The following is a 15,502-nucleotide window of genomic DNA, read 5'->3' as shown; positions in this document are numbered from 1 at the left end:
ACAACAGATTTTTCTTCTAGTTGGTTCTGGGATATGAACCAGCAACCTTTCGGTTATTAGTTCAATGCTCTTAACCACGAGGTTACCTGCCGTCCTAGTGGGTGGGTGTTGGTATATTGTGCATTTCAGTGCCATATTCTGGACGTAACTTCACTTGGTATTTATCAGTCTTTTTATTTGAGTTTATAGGCATGTTCCTTGTCATATTCTTTGCAGTAGCACTGCACAGATAATCAGATCTTACATTTCCTGAAGCTGTATGTAACGTTTCCGGAATCACATGAATAAAACTCAGTTGCGGAGTCAGGTTGCAATAGAAAAGATTATCCAGAGCGACTTAGTCCTAGTGGGTGGGTGTTGTTTTGGGGCGGCAGATAGCCTAGTGGTCAGAGCGTTGGGCCAGTAACCGAAAGGTTGCTAGATCAAATCCCCGAGCTGACAAGGTAAAAATCTGTCGTTCTGCCACTAACCCATTGTTCCTAGGCCGTCATTGTAAATAAGAATTTGTTCTTAACGGACTTGCCTAGTTAAATAAAGGTTATAAAATAAATTAGTGAGTGCATACATTTTCATACTGGTCCCCCGTGGGAATCGAACCCATAACCTTGGTGTTGCATGCGCCATGCTCTACCAACTGAGCCACATGGGACATGAGTTGGAATACAACTAGATGGCCTCTCTGACCTCTCCCTTCTCCTTTTCTCTTCAGCTGCGGAACCTGCAGGCTGACAAGTGTCTGGTGGCTCAGGGGAGGCCAAGCCAGAAGGGGGGTGCCGTGGTGCTGAGGGCCTGTGACGCACACAACCTAGAACAGGTAAACTTATGGCGTGTTCAAAACAACTGGGAACTCTGAAAAATTGTTTGGAATGGTTGTCCAACTCGGGAACTCGAGTCTCTTTCTAGAGTTCTGACATGAATTCACCTCATATTTTTCAGAGTCTCCATCATATGGTCTATGTGACACTGGGACTCATGACAACACAAGTCATTAGTAATGATGTCGGCCTATGACATTCTACAGTGATGATAGAACCATAACACAAGCCTGGCCTGTTCGGGTTCGGGCTAGAACGTGAAATTAGTTCCATTTCATCCTCGTATCCCTAATCTTTCTACTGTATGCTTTAATTTCCTTATTTCAACTGTTTCTGGCCACAATTACTTTTGTAAGAGTGTACCTTGGCCACATGGTGAAAGTGCAGTATCTCAAGCTGGATGTACATGAACTGTACCACTACCTCCTCTCACTCCAGGATCTCATGGTCAGAGATTAGTTTTGTGCACACTTACTGGAAGAGTCATCCATCTTTTCTGCATTCAACTGAAAATGACTGTTCCATTAGGTCCTCCACTTTCCTGTGTGTGTAAAAATGGTGCAGAGTGAGTCACTCCCTGTGTGTGTGTGTGTGTGTGTGTGTGTGTGTGTGTCTGTCGGGTAGAAGTTCAGCAGAGGCTGAAGCTACTGCAGTTCTGCACTGTGACACGCATTCTCCCCCTCTTGCTCTCTTTCTCTCCCTCATACGGACCACTCTCTCACTTTCTGTATTCTCTTTCCATTTGAACCCCTCCCCCTCTGCGGCACTGAGTCTTCGGGTACACGATGAGGTCAACAACTTCCGCTGTGAACGGTTGTTTGTGAAATTGTCTGCTGACAAGTGAGGAGTGAAATGTTGACATCCAAAAATGAAGTATTACAGTGAGGGGAAAAAAGTATTTGATCCCCTGCTGATTTTGTACGTTTGCCCACTGACAAAGAAATGATCAGTCTATAATTTTAATGGTAGGTTTATTTGAACAGTGAGAGACAGAATAACACCAAAAATATCCAGAAAAATGCATGTCAAAAATGGTATAAATTGATTTGCATTTTAATGAGGGATATAAGTATTTGACCCCCTCAATCAGAAAGATTTCTGGCTCCCAGGTGTCTTTTATACAGGTAACGAGCTGAGATTAGGAGCACTCCTTAATCCCATAGAAAATCTGTGGAGGGAGCTGAAGGTTCGAGTTGCCAAACGTCAGCCTCGAAACCTTAATGACTTGGAGAAGATCTGCAAAGAGGAGTGGGACAAAATCCCTCCTGAGATGTGTGCAAACCTGGTGGCCAACTACAAGAAACGTCTGACCTCTGTGATTGCCAACAAGGGTTTTGCCACCAAGTACTAAGTCATGTTTTGCAGAGGGGTCAAATACTTATTTCCCTCATTAAAATGCCAATCAATTTATAACATTTTTTACATGCTTTTTTCTGGATTTTTTGTTATTCTGCCTCTCACTGTTCAAATAAACCTACCATTAAAATTATAGATTGCATTTCCTTGTCAGTTGGCAAACGTACAAAATCAGCAGGGGATCAAATACTTTTTTCCCTCACTGTATATATTGGGAAGTAGTTTTGTTTTTCATAAATATTGGCAGTATTTAAAGTTGAAATTCTGCAATTTTTCTATTCTGCTTTAGTCAAGATCTACATTTCTATTAAATTCCCATAAGGTTATGGTGTTTCTGTAATAGATTAATTTACATTCCTCACTCGGGTCTGTACCACATCTTGACTTATTCCACATTTTGTTGTATTACAGCCCTAATTCAAAATGAATTAAATATTTATTTTTCTCTCCCATCTAAAGCAAATCAAATATTATTTGTCACATACACATGTTTAGCAGATGATTTTGCGGGTGCAGCGAAATGCTTGTGTTTCCAGCTCCAACAGTGCAGTAATATCTAACAATACACACAACCTAAAAGTTAAATAATGGAATATTAGGTTGAGTAATGTCGGAGTGGCATAGACTAAAATACAGTATATACATATGAGATGAGTAAAGCAAAAATATGTAGACATTATTAAAGTGACTAGTGGTCCATTTATCAAAGTGGCAAGTGATTGCAAGTCTATGGGGCAGCAGCCTCTTTAAGGTACAGGGTTACATAACCGGGTGGAAGACGCCTGGTGATGGCTATTTAACAGTCTAATGGCCTTGAGATATAGAAAAAAAAACAGCTTCTCGGCCCCAGCTACACACAATAAGTGAAAATGTTTTTATACATTTTTGCAAATTAAATACAGAAAGATTTCATTTACCGAAGTATTCACACCCCCTGAGACAATACTAAACTCAGCAAAAAAAGAAACGTCCCTTTTTCAGGACCCTATCTTTCAAAAAAGAATTAGTAAAAATCCAAATAACTTCACAGATCTTCATTGTAAAGGGTATAAACAACCATAAACAATTCATGAACATGCACCTGTGGAACGGTTGTTAAGACACTAACAGGAAGGCAATTAAGGTCACAGTTCTGAAAACCTAGGACACTAAAGAGGCCTTTCTACTGACTCTGAAAAACACCAAAGAAAGATGCCCAGGGTCCCTGCTCATCTGCGTGAATGTGCCGTAGGCATGCTGAAAGGAGGCATAAGGACTGCAGATGTGGCCAGGGCAATAAATTGCAATGTTCGTACTGTGAGACACCTAAGACAGCACTATAGGGAGACAGAACAGACAGCTGATTGTCCTCGCAGTGGCAGACCACGTGTAACAACACCTGCACAGCTCTGGAGAGAGAGAGACGTCATCAGAGCGCACAACAGGACACTTTACTGTCTACACTCGGTTTGTTGTTTACGTTAAAACTTTTTCATTAAATCGATTTTAATCCGAACAAAAGTTTTGTTACTAAGGATTCCACAACTCAGTTGGCCTTTACGGCTGGGACTGCAAGTTTGTGTTCCTTTTTTTTTTGTTGCCTGGATTCCGCGAGTGCTAGCTGTCTGTACTACAGACACCTGTCGTTGTCGTGGGAAAGACTCTTTGTTATCTTTTTCGTAAAACAACTGGTTGCAGTATAGAGCCAATCTGGATACCAAGGAGAACCTGAGAGAAATCGATGAGTACCAACAGCTTCACGCTATGGAGGAACAACATACTCCTTCGTGGAAAGATCCGACCACCTCACAAAATAACTTTAACCCGACAAAAAAAAGAAACAGATTTATCTACAGACAAGGACGATTTACTTACTTACGTAGAGGCTAGTGCTCTGGCTGGAATCCATGCAACAATGGAAAAGTTGTGTGAGGAGGTAGCAGGGCTGAGGGGGAGTTTGGAGTTCAGCCAGAGTGAAATTCTCAAGCTCCAAAGATAAAACATAACACTCGCAGCCAAGGTAAAAATACACGATTCCAACATGGATTGTCCACTCAGGGAAAACAGGGTGATGGAGACGCTACTAGACATACAAAGTCGTAGCATGCGTGAAATATTTTTTTCTGGTATTCCTGAGGACGCATCCAATAATCCAGAGGCCGCGATCAGAGAATTCATGAAATCCGCATTGAAACTTCCTATAGAGACTGTAACAAGGTGGCTTTCCACCTAGTGACACAGATTTGGAGCTCAGAGCGACAAGACCAAGGGTCCCCGACCGATCATCGCAAAATCTGAACACTACCAACAAAAGCAGCTGATCAAAAGCAGAGGAAGGGAGCTTAAAGGGACCAAATTCGGTCTCAATGAACAATTTCCACAGGAGATAAACGAACGTCGTAAGAGACTGTATCCGGTACAAAGACAAAGGATGGATGGTAGGCGTGCCTTTATCATTGTAGACAAACTCTTTATAGATGGTCAGCTATTCCCGAGACAGCTCCATAACACCATGGCTGTACTAAATTCTACAGGGACTTCAGGTTACGAAAAAAAAGGTATGGGAACTGTTAAAAATATCTGAACATTATGAAGTGGATATGAACACACACGTACTCAACTACATGCTTGCTTACACATATGGACTTATACATACACACCTGATCTCGCTCTCTCTTCTCTTTTTTTTTTCTCGCTCTTGTAAAACTGTTTTATAATTGAATGTGTTTATTGTTTGTCTTTTTTTATGTATTTGTCTACAAGTTTATATATGTTTACAACAAGCAAGGGGAAGATATCAAAATAGCGGCATTGGGGAATAATAACATATTGTACGGAATACATTTGTACTGTAGTGAAGCCATCTCTAGAGTAATGCAAGGTCTCTTTCATGATCATGTGAAACGTCAATTGCTATGGAAATGCTGGGATGGGTTTTTCAATTATGTTAAAGGTAATTATGATGCAACTATGATGGTGATACGATATGGATTACAATTATGAATATTAAGGCTATACGCACTACATGTTACACACAGACACTCAAACATGCAAATTGGCAGAGTTATTATTTATTTGGACATCACACATTATAGTCTTTCTCTTATACAGACATCATACACACTCATTATATCATATCCAATATCATACACATCAACCTACTCAAATTTGTTACACACCTAATTTGTCTCAATTTTCTAACATCTGTGGCATTGGCTCACAGGCAAACAGGCAAGGGAATAAAATAATATTGCTAGAACCTATTTCTTGAATTCTAAATATCAGACATTTGAAAGCTCTAGTTTTGACCTTTTTATAATACCTCTCTGATGGCAGTATCTTTACAAGAACTAATTATGGTCAATTTAGACTGAGAATAGTATCTAGTTATGGTAAGGGGTGAAATAAGTATAGCTAGTTATAATTGTAACGGTTTGGCAGATTATAAAAAAGATCAGTCTTTACATCTCTAAAAGAAAAGTATTATAACATATACTGTTTACAGGAAACTCACTCTACATCCTTAGAGGAAGTTGCATGGAAAAAGGAATGGGGGGGTGAAATAATTTTCTGTCATTGACAAAGGAACTCAAAGGGTGTGATGATTATTAATTAACAAGAAATTCAATCTGAATGTGCAAATAATCAGGAATGATTCGCAAGGAAGGTGGATTCTTTTGAATATGAAAGTGGACGAAAAAGAGATTTGGCTCATTAATCTATATGGTCCAAATCAGGATGATCCACACTTCTTCGAAAACATACCAATTTATTGAACTTACAGGCAACACATGATCTAATCATTATGGTAGGAGACTATAACACAGTGTTAAGTACCTCAATGGACCGTAAAGGTAATCACTCTACAAACTATCATCACCGTGCCCTTAAGGAAATCACAAATATTATGGACACATTAGAAATAGTGGATATTTGGAGACTAAAAAACCCCGACCTAGTGAGATATACATGGAGGAGACTTAATCAAGCTAGTCGTCTTGACTACTTTCTTGTCTCTTTCTCTCTTGCATCAAAGATTACATTTATTTTTATAGGAGACAGAATGTGATCGCATCATCATCTATTTGGCATTCACATAACTCTTATAGATTTTCCACGTGGATGGGGATATTGGAAATTTAATCAACGTTTACTGGAGGACAACTTATTTTTAACTAAGACAAAAGAATTTCTAACTGAATTTTTCCTGTATAATATAGGTTAAGCAAATCCCCTTATTGTTTGGGATACCTTTAAATATACCTTAAGGGGTCATTCAATTCAATATTCATCAATGTTAAAAAAGCAGTATCTGGCTAAAGTAACAAGACTAACAAGGGAAATCCATGAACTAATAGTACAGGTAGATGGCAATAAAAAAGATACTCATCCTCTCCCACTGAATGAAGATTACGGTAAGGAATTCTTTCCAAATAATATAAAAAATGGAAAATTAACAAATGTACAGAAAGATCAGTGTGAAGGCCAAATTACAGAGGAACAACGTTTTGAGGCTATCACATCCTTTCAGTCTGGAAAAACCTCAGGGCTTAATGGGCATACCGGTAGAGGTATATCAAGTATTTTTTTATATACTAAAATCTCCAGTGTTAGTTTGTTTTAACTATTCCTATAGAAATGGTAGTCTGTCAGGTACTCAGCAGGAAGGTCTGATTTCTCTATTATTAAAACAAGACCCAGATGGCAAATATAAAGGTCTATCTAAAAAACTGGAGGCCCCTTATACTTCAATGTTGTGATGCAAAAATACTATCAAAATGAATAGCACCAGGTATTGTTCATCCTGATCAGACTGTTTTTTTACATGGACGATACATTGGAGGTAATATACGGCAACTACTAGAAATAATAGAACATCATGAAACATATAAGCCAGGAATGGTATTTTGAAAAGGCATTTGATAAAGTAAGACTGGACTTTATTTATAAATGCCTGGATGTTTTTCAATTTTGGTAATTCTCTTATAAAATGGGTAAAAATAATGTATAGCAACCCCAGGTGTAAAATAGTAAACGGCTACTTCTCAGAGTTTTGAATTGTCAAGAGTAGTTAAACAAGGGTGTCCGCTGTCACCATATCTATTCGTTATGGCCATCGAAATGCTAGCTATTAAAATCAGATCCAATAACAACATTAGAGGATTAGAAATCCAAGGCTTAAAAACAAGGTGTCCATGTATGCCGATGACTCAAGTTTTATGTTAAGTCCGCAAGCTAGATCCCTGCAATGTCTCATTAAAGATCTAGATAACTTTTCTGTACTCTCTGGACTAAAACCTAATTATGATAAGTGTACAATATTACGTATTGGATCCTTAAATACAACTTTTACATTACCTTGCAACTTACCTATAAAATGGGCTGATGGTGAAGTAGACATACTCGGTATTCATATCACAAAATATATAAATAAGCTCTCCACAATGAATTTCAATAGAAAACTTGTAAAAATAGACAAGATCCTGCAACCATGGAGAGGTAAATACCTGTCTATTTAAGGAAAAATTGCCCTGATTAACTCCTTAGTCATATCTCAGTTTACTCACTTACTTATGGTGCTGCCTACTCCTGATGATTCATTTTTCACATCATATGAGACACTAAACCAGACAAAATAAAACAAGCCTATCTATATAATGAATATGAATTGGGTGGGTTGAGATTATTAAATATAAAAGCACTAAACCTCTCTAAAAGCTTCACTCATTCAAAAGTTTTATTTGAACCCTAAATGGTTCTCAAGTAGATTAATAAAAGCTCATCCATAGTTTAAAAATTGCCATTTCGCCTTTGTGCAGATTGCCATGTCTCATTTTTGATTAATTGAAAATGATACTTTTTTCAAAGTATCTGTCTTTTTCAAACAAGCATTGCAGAGCTGGCTACAATTTCATCCCCCTGAAAAGATATTATGGCTGAACTCAAATGTGTTGGTTGATTAAATACCTGTATTTATGGGAAAGATGTTTGAAAAGGGTATTTTGTTCTTAAATTATATTGTAATGGTAGAGTTATGTCCTTCATTGGAGTTATCAGAATTGTATGGGATTTGATTACAGCATTGCCCCAAAAATGGAGGCAGGTGGCAGCGGGAGGAGGTAGGGAACTGGTCTGTCTGCCCAATATAAAGGATCAAAACTGGCAGAAAAATAAAAATAGCATAAATAGGAAAGTATACCAGTTTCATTTGAGGACCAGGATGTTGACAACTGTGCCATACAGATTGCAAAATAGTTGGGAAGAGATTTTTGATGTACCGATTCCATGGTACAGGGTGTATGAGTTGATATATAAAAACGTAAGATTCAAGACTTCGTGCTTTTCAGCTAAAATTATTATATAGAGGGTACAGAATCAATAGACCATTTATTTTGGTATTGCCCTCAGGTAGCCTGTTTCTGGTCTCAGGTTCAGGAATGGCTGAAAATGCATAGCATTGATCTAAAATTGACCCCAGAAATAGTACTCTTAGGAAATCTGGAGAGACCGGGTCAGTCAATTACTAATATACTAATACTCTTGGTAAAAGTATTTATCGTCAACACGCAATCTGTAGTTTCTATTTGATTAGATAGAAATTGTACTTTAAACATCATAGCATAGTTGAAAGATATGTGTTGCGTAGAAACATGAAGTGGGTGGCCAGCAGAGATAAATGGGATAAGCTAAGGGTTGGTATGTGGAATTGGAGACAAGTGGGAGTGGAGTTGCTGTGTGTGAGAGAGAATGATGGTCAAAAGATAAAGGGGAAAACAAGTCAAAATAAAACATAATAAAAGTACATTTGAATGACACTAAGTGGCAGTGTTTTTACAACTAATGCCGGTTTGCCTGAGGCTGATGCCGTGCAGGTGTTTGTACACATGCATATAGACACACACTCATTCAAATAAACACATACAGGAACACACACATTCATGTAATAGTGCCAGACATGCACAGAAACATATAAAGTAGGCATTGCTGTTATGATTTCAGTTGTCCTTTGTATTCTTTTTTTGCATTGTTGTTTGCTGTTTTCTTCTGTCTTATCCTTTTTTCTCTTTAGTTCATGTTGTTGGTGCATTGGGGGTGGGGAATGGAATTAATAGTATTTTTTATTATTTTTCTTCGGGGAACTATTGGGGAACTATGGGGGGGATCTTGGAGGGTTCGGTTTCACAAGGTTGTGATCATGAAAAAGGAAACTGACATTTTATATCACTATCATGCACACGCACCCTCACACATAAGGATGGCTTTGTTGCGGAGAAACTGATACATGTTTGATAGTGTCTTGATGCTGTATTGTTTGTCCTTCATGTTCTAATACTTTAATGTTACCCCTTCCTTGTGTTTTTTGAAAAAAATTATTTAAAAAAGGGGAAAAAAAGAAGAAGAAAAAACAACACCTGCACAGGATCGGTACATCCGAACATCACACCTGCGGGACAGGTACAGGATGGCAACAACTGCCTGAGTTACACCAGGAAGGCACAATCCCTCCATCAGTGCTCAGACTGTCCGCAATAGGCTGAGAGAGGCTGGACTGAGTGCTTGTAGGCCTGTTGTAAGGCAGGTCCTCACCAGACATCACCGGCAACAACGTCGTCTATGGGCACAAACCCACCGTCGCTGGACCAGACAGGACTGGCAAAAAGTGCTCTCCACTGACGAGTCGTGGTTTTGTCTTACCAGGGGTGATTGTCGGATTCGCGTTTATCGTCGAAGGAATGAACGTTACACCGAGGCCTGTACTCTGGAGTGGGATCAACTTGGAGGTGGATGGTCCGTCATAGCATCATCGGACTGAGCGTTACAGGGAAGACATCTTCCTCCCTCATGTGGTACCCTTCCTGCAGGCTCATCTTGACATGACCCTCCAGCATGACAGTGCCACCAGCCATACTGCTCGTTCTGTGCGTGATTTCCTGCAAGACAGGAATGTCAGTGTTCTGCCATGGCCAGCGAAGAGCCCGGATCTCAATCCCATTGAGCACGTCTGGTACCTGTTGGATCGGAGGGTGAGGGCTAGGGCCATTCCCCCCCAGAAATGTCCAGGAACTTGCAGGTGCCTTGGTGGAGGAGTGGGGTAACATCCCACAGCAAGAACTCGCAAATCTGGTGCAGTCCATGAGGAGGAGATGCACTGCAGTACTTAATGCAACTGGTGGCCACAACAGATACTGACTGTTACTTTTGACCTCCCCCTTTGTTCAGGGACACATTATTCAATTTCTGTTAGTCACATGTCTGTGGAACTTGTTCAGTTTGTGTCTCAGTTGTTGAATTATGTTCATACAAATATTTACACATGTTAAGTGTGCTGAAAATAAACACAGTTGACAGTGAGAGGACATTTCTTTTTTTGCTGAGTTTATGTAGAAGCACTTTTGGCAGCGATAACAGCGGAGTCAATCTGGGTAAACCTGGATTGTACAATATTTGCACATTCTATTTTAAATTCTTCAAGCTCTGTCAAGTTGATCATCAATAGACAGCCATTTGCAGGTTTTCCCATAGATTTTCATACAGATTTCAGTCAAAACTGTAATTCAGCCACTCAGGAACAGCTCTTCTTGGTAGTCGGAAGTTTACATACGCCAAATACATTTAAACTCTGACATTTAATCCTAGTGAAAATTCCCTGTCTTAGGTCAGTTAGGATCAACACTTCATTTTAAGAATGTGAAATGCCAGAATAATAGTAGAGTGATTTATTTCAGCTTTTATTTCTTTCATCACATTCCCAGTGGGTCAGAAGTTTACATGCACTCAATTAGTATTTGGTAGCATTGCCTTTAAATTGTTTAACTTGGGTCAAACATTTCGGGTAGCCTTCCACAATAAGTTGGGTGAATTTTGGCCCATTCCTCCTAACAGAGCTGGTGTTACTGAGTCAGGTTTGTAGGCCTCCTTGCTCGCACATGCTTTTTCAGTTCTGCACACAAATCTTCTATAGGATTGAGGTCAGGGCTTTGTGATGGTCACTCCAATACCTTAACTTTGTTGTCCTTAAGCCATTTTGCCACAACTTGGAAGTATGCTTGGGGTCATTGTCCATTTGGAAGACCCATTTGCGACCAAGCTTTAACTTCCTGACTGATGTCTTGAGATGTTGCTTCAATATATTCACAATTTTTCTTCCTCATGATGCCATCTATTTTGTGAAGTGCACCAGTACCTCCTGCAGCAAAGCACCCTCACAACATGATGCTGCCACCCCCTTGCTTCACATTTGGGATGGTGTTCTTCGGCTTGCAAGCCTCCCCCTCTTTTCTCCAAACATAACGGTGGTCATTATGGCCAAACAGTTCTATTTTTGTTTCATCAGACCAGAGGACATTTCTCCAAAAAGTGCAATCTTTGTCCCCATGTGCAGTTGCAAACCGCAGTCTGGCTTTTTTATGGCGGTTTTGGAGCAATGGCTTCTTTCTTGCTGAGCGGCCTTTCAAGTTATGTCGATATAGGACTCGTTTTACTGTGGATATAGATACTTTCGTATCTGTTTCCTCCAGCATCTTCACAAGGTCCTTTGCTGTTGTTCTGGGATTGATTTGCACTTTTCGCACCAAAGTATGTTAATCTCTAGGAGACAGAACACGTCTCCTTCCTGAGCGGTATGACAGCTGAGTGGTCCCATGGTGTTTATACTTGCGTACTATTGTATGAACGTGGTACCTTCAGGCGTTTGGAAATTGCTCCCAAGGATGAACCAGACCTTGTGGAGGTCCTCATTTTTGTCTGATTTCTTTTGATTTTCCCATGATGTCAAGCAAAGAGGCAGTGCGTTTGAAGGTAGGCCTTGAAATACATCCACAGGTACACCTCCAAATGACTCAAATGATGTCAATTAGCCTATCAGAAGCTTCTAAACCCATGACATCATTTTCTGGAATTTTCCAAGCTGTTTATAGGCACAGTCAACTTAGTGTATGTAAACTTCTGACCCACTGGAATTGTGATACAGTGAAATAATCTGTCTGTAAACAATTGTTGGAAAAATTGCTTGTGTCATGCACAAAGTAGATGTCCTATCCGACTTGTTAATTAAAACTATAGTTTATTAAAAAGAAATTTGTGGAGTGGTTGAAAAACGAGTTTTAATGACTCCGACCTAAGTGTATGTAAACTTCCGACTTCAACTGTAGATTTGGCCTTGTGTTTAAGGTTATTGACCTGCTGTGAAAGGTGAATTCATCTCCCAGTGTCTGGTGGAAAGCAGACTGAACCAGGTTTTCCTCTAGGATTTTGCCTATGCTTGAAAAAATGGAGTAGATTATTATTTTTTTAAATGTATAGGCACCGTTCTTTGCGAGGCATTGGAAAACCTCCCTGGTCTTTGTGGTTGAATCTGTGTTTGAAATTCACTGAGGGACCTTACAGATAATTGTATGGGTGGGTTACAGAAATGAGGTCGTCATTAAAAAATTATGTTCAACACTATTATTGCACACAGAGTGAGTCCATGCAACTTGTTAATCAAATGTTTACTCCTTAACTTATTTAGGCTTGCCATAACAAAGGGGTTGAATACTTTTGGTTAACATTTTGAAAAATATAATTCCACTTTGACATTATGGGGTATTGTGTGTGTCACTGGCCTACACAATTTAAATTTGGGCTGTAACGCAACATGTGGAAAGTCAAGGTGGGTGAATACTTTCTTTAGTCGCTGTACAGTATAGAATTTTAACTGTACACTATATAATCCATCGGCCTTTCTTTCTCACTCACCCACTTTCGCTGTCCCTCCCTTCCTTAGGAGTGGGCCTATGATGAGGAGCACGAGTTGATCCTGACTGGCCTGCTGTGTCTGGACATGTCCGAAATCCGCTCGTCTGACCCGCCCCGTCTCATGAAGTGTCACGGCTCAGGAGGCTCCCAGCAGTGGACCCTGGGGGTGAGTTAACTAGACCCCCTGCCCTCACTCAACCACACTGTTGCTGAATCAAATTGTCCCCATATCTGTATAGGCAGATAAGACTATAGTAATGACTGCTACCACCACCAGACCAGTACTGATATAACTAATACTACAGTATTACTGTGGTTTTAATACTGGCTGGTACCATGGGGCATCATGATGATGGCAAGAAGGGCAACTTCTACTCGACCACCACCAGTTGGCTCTGGGCTACTGCACTAACCTTTTTATTAGGTACAGTAATGCTGTGTTGGAATCAGTAGAAAATGCTTATATAAAGTCTCCAATGGCTCTCCTCTCCCTCCATTCTCTATGTAACATGGCCCCGTCTTCCTCCAACCATCTCCAGAAGAGCAACCGGCTATATCAAGTCTCAGTGGGCCAATGCCTGGCCGTGGTCGACACAATCAGCCCCAAGGGATACGTTGCCATGGCGATCTGTGATGGCTCTCAGTCCCAGCAGTGGCAGTTGGAGGGCTGATGTTGATACGCCACGACTAGTAACGTTCCAGACATTGACTGCCCCCCTCTGGATGGAGGGGGATACTGCACGCTGCTGCTGTGACAAGGAAAGAGGGATGGAACTAATTATACGGACTGTCTTCTTGAAGACTTGGAGAACGAATGTTGTTTGTCTTCAGAACTGGTTCCAGCCTCCCTGAAGTGCACAGAGTAAGTACACTGTAGTCTCAACCGCATTTGTATGACTTCCCCTCTTGAAAATTAGTACTCCATTCTTTTCCCTGAGAACAATCTATTCCTTGTCCTATGTTTTAGAATGTGTCATGCAAGTGATTGAAACATTTTTTTACAATCATGTTTAAATGAATTTTATCAAATTTGCACAGCAGTCTTGCATTAGACAATTAATATTGTGTAAGTCCCAAAAAAGTGTTTACTAAGAACTTTGGACTACCAGTATTAGGACCCTGGTTTTAGAATAATTTTATTCTGTACTTATTACAATCTGTTATTTAAGTGGAATTGGCAGCGTTTTAACTACTTTTCAGATATGAAACAGACAATCATCAGTCAACAATATCAAAACCAACTTTATAAAGGTTTATGACTGAAAATTCCATGACGTACAGTAAGCCATTGTTGGCAGAATAGCTGGATGCGGTTCAATGCATGAAATACTGCTATCAGACTGTAAATCACAGCTGGTCTGTTACACTATAGTTTGCTGCATCCACCCAATCAGGATGCACTGTGTTAGTTTCAATGACTCAATATTTTGGACAAAAATGGATGAATGTAACTCAATACAATCAACCTGGCGTATCTATTTATTTAGCAAGCTAAAAACACGGAGCCTAACATTGGGAAGGTGTCATGCCATTGGAGGAGTGGGTGACCCATTGTTGCCATGTTTGCAGTTTTACCTCCACTTTGAAAACAATGTTGTGGGTGAAAATGTATTGGTTGTGGGTTTTTGGGCTAAGTTGCACTGCGGCTGCCATGGCATTTCTCTTAAAAAATGTTTTTTTGCTGAGACCTGCTACTGACTGTCAGGCAGTGAGGCAGGCTGTTGCTGAGTGAGTGGTGGGGAGGACCAGAGGAGTGTGTGTTGAGAGCACTAGAGTTATTGGCTGAGTCACGTGCGCAAGAGGAGAGCGAGCAGCACGTGCGCTCATTGTGGCAACTTTTTACCAGTTGTAGGTAGGTAATTACGTTTTCATTATGGAAACACCTTTTTCCATAAAACATTAATGTGCTAGAACTGATGCAAATCAAGAAATAATGCACACAAAGCACTGGAAAAAGACTGGGCGCATTACATATATTTGCTCCGAAGTGGTTTAAACTGCATTCCAATGTTGACTGCTTAAAGACAACGGTATCAAGCGAAGTGCTTTATGCATGCTCAGTTCTTGGGTCTCAGGGGCTGCCCGGGTGGAAATTTGAAATGGAAGTTATGGAACTCCCTCACGTAGTTCTTTTTATGGGGAAAAGTTCTCAATGAAACTGACAAGCTAAATGCAGAGAATTATACATTTGCTTCTGTTGGAGTGCCTGGACACAGCCGTGGTATATTGGCCATATTGCTATTATAAACTGGTTACCAATGTAATTAGAGCAGTAAAAATAAATGTTATGTCATACCCGTGGTATTCAGTCTGATATACCATGGCTTTCAGCCAATCAGGGCTCAAACCACCCAGTTTATAATTACAGTTAGAAACCTGGTTTGAGCCCTGAAAGCCGTGGTATATCAGACCATATACCATGGGTAAAACAAAACATTGGTGGGTATATAGCGGTTAACGGCTCTGCGTTGTGTCTTGCATAAGAACAGCCCTTAGCCCAAGTATATTGGCCATATACCATACCCCCTTGTGCCTTATTGCTTAATCCAAGCTGTCAAACGAGTTAAATTGACATCCATTGATAAATTCTGGTGAGTTTAAGGGCGAATTCTTTT

At 40.1% G+C, this 15,502-nt stretch overlaps 1 protein-coding gene across 2 annotated transcripts in view; it reads left to right on the top strand.

The window, feature by feature from the left end:
- LOC115195540 (polypeptide N-acetylgalactosaminyltransferase 11) overlaps positions 1–14,818 on the top strand; it is a 53,322-nt gene extending 38,504 nt beyond the window's left edge. For both annotated transcript variants that reach the window (XM_029755488.1, XM_029755487.1), the window contains exons 10-12: positions 710–814; positions 12,916–13,053; positions 13,427–14,818. In XM_029755488.1, coding sequence (XP_029611348.1) covers positions 710–814; positions 12,916–13,053; positions 13,427–13,558 — 375 coding nt within the window. In that variant the 3' untranslated portion in view covers positions 13,559–14,818. The remainder of the gene's footprint in view (positions 1–709; positions 815–12,915; positions 13,054–13,426) is intronic.
- The last annotated feature ends 684 nt before the right edge of the window (positions 14,819–15,502 follow it).

This window comes from Salmo trutta, chromosome 6 (genome assembly GCF_901001165.1).
Source record: "Salmo trutta chromosome 6, fSalTru1.1, whole genome shotgun sequence".
Taxonomy (NCBI): domain Eukaryota; kingdom Metazoa; phylum Chordata; class Actinopteri; order Salmoniformes; family Salmonidae; genus Salmo; species Salmo trutta.
Note: the sequence above shows the minus strand (reverse complement) of the source record. Positions and strands in the feature narration are given on the sequence as shown.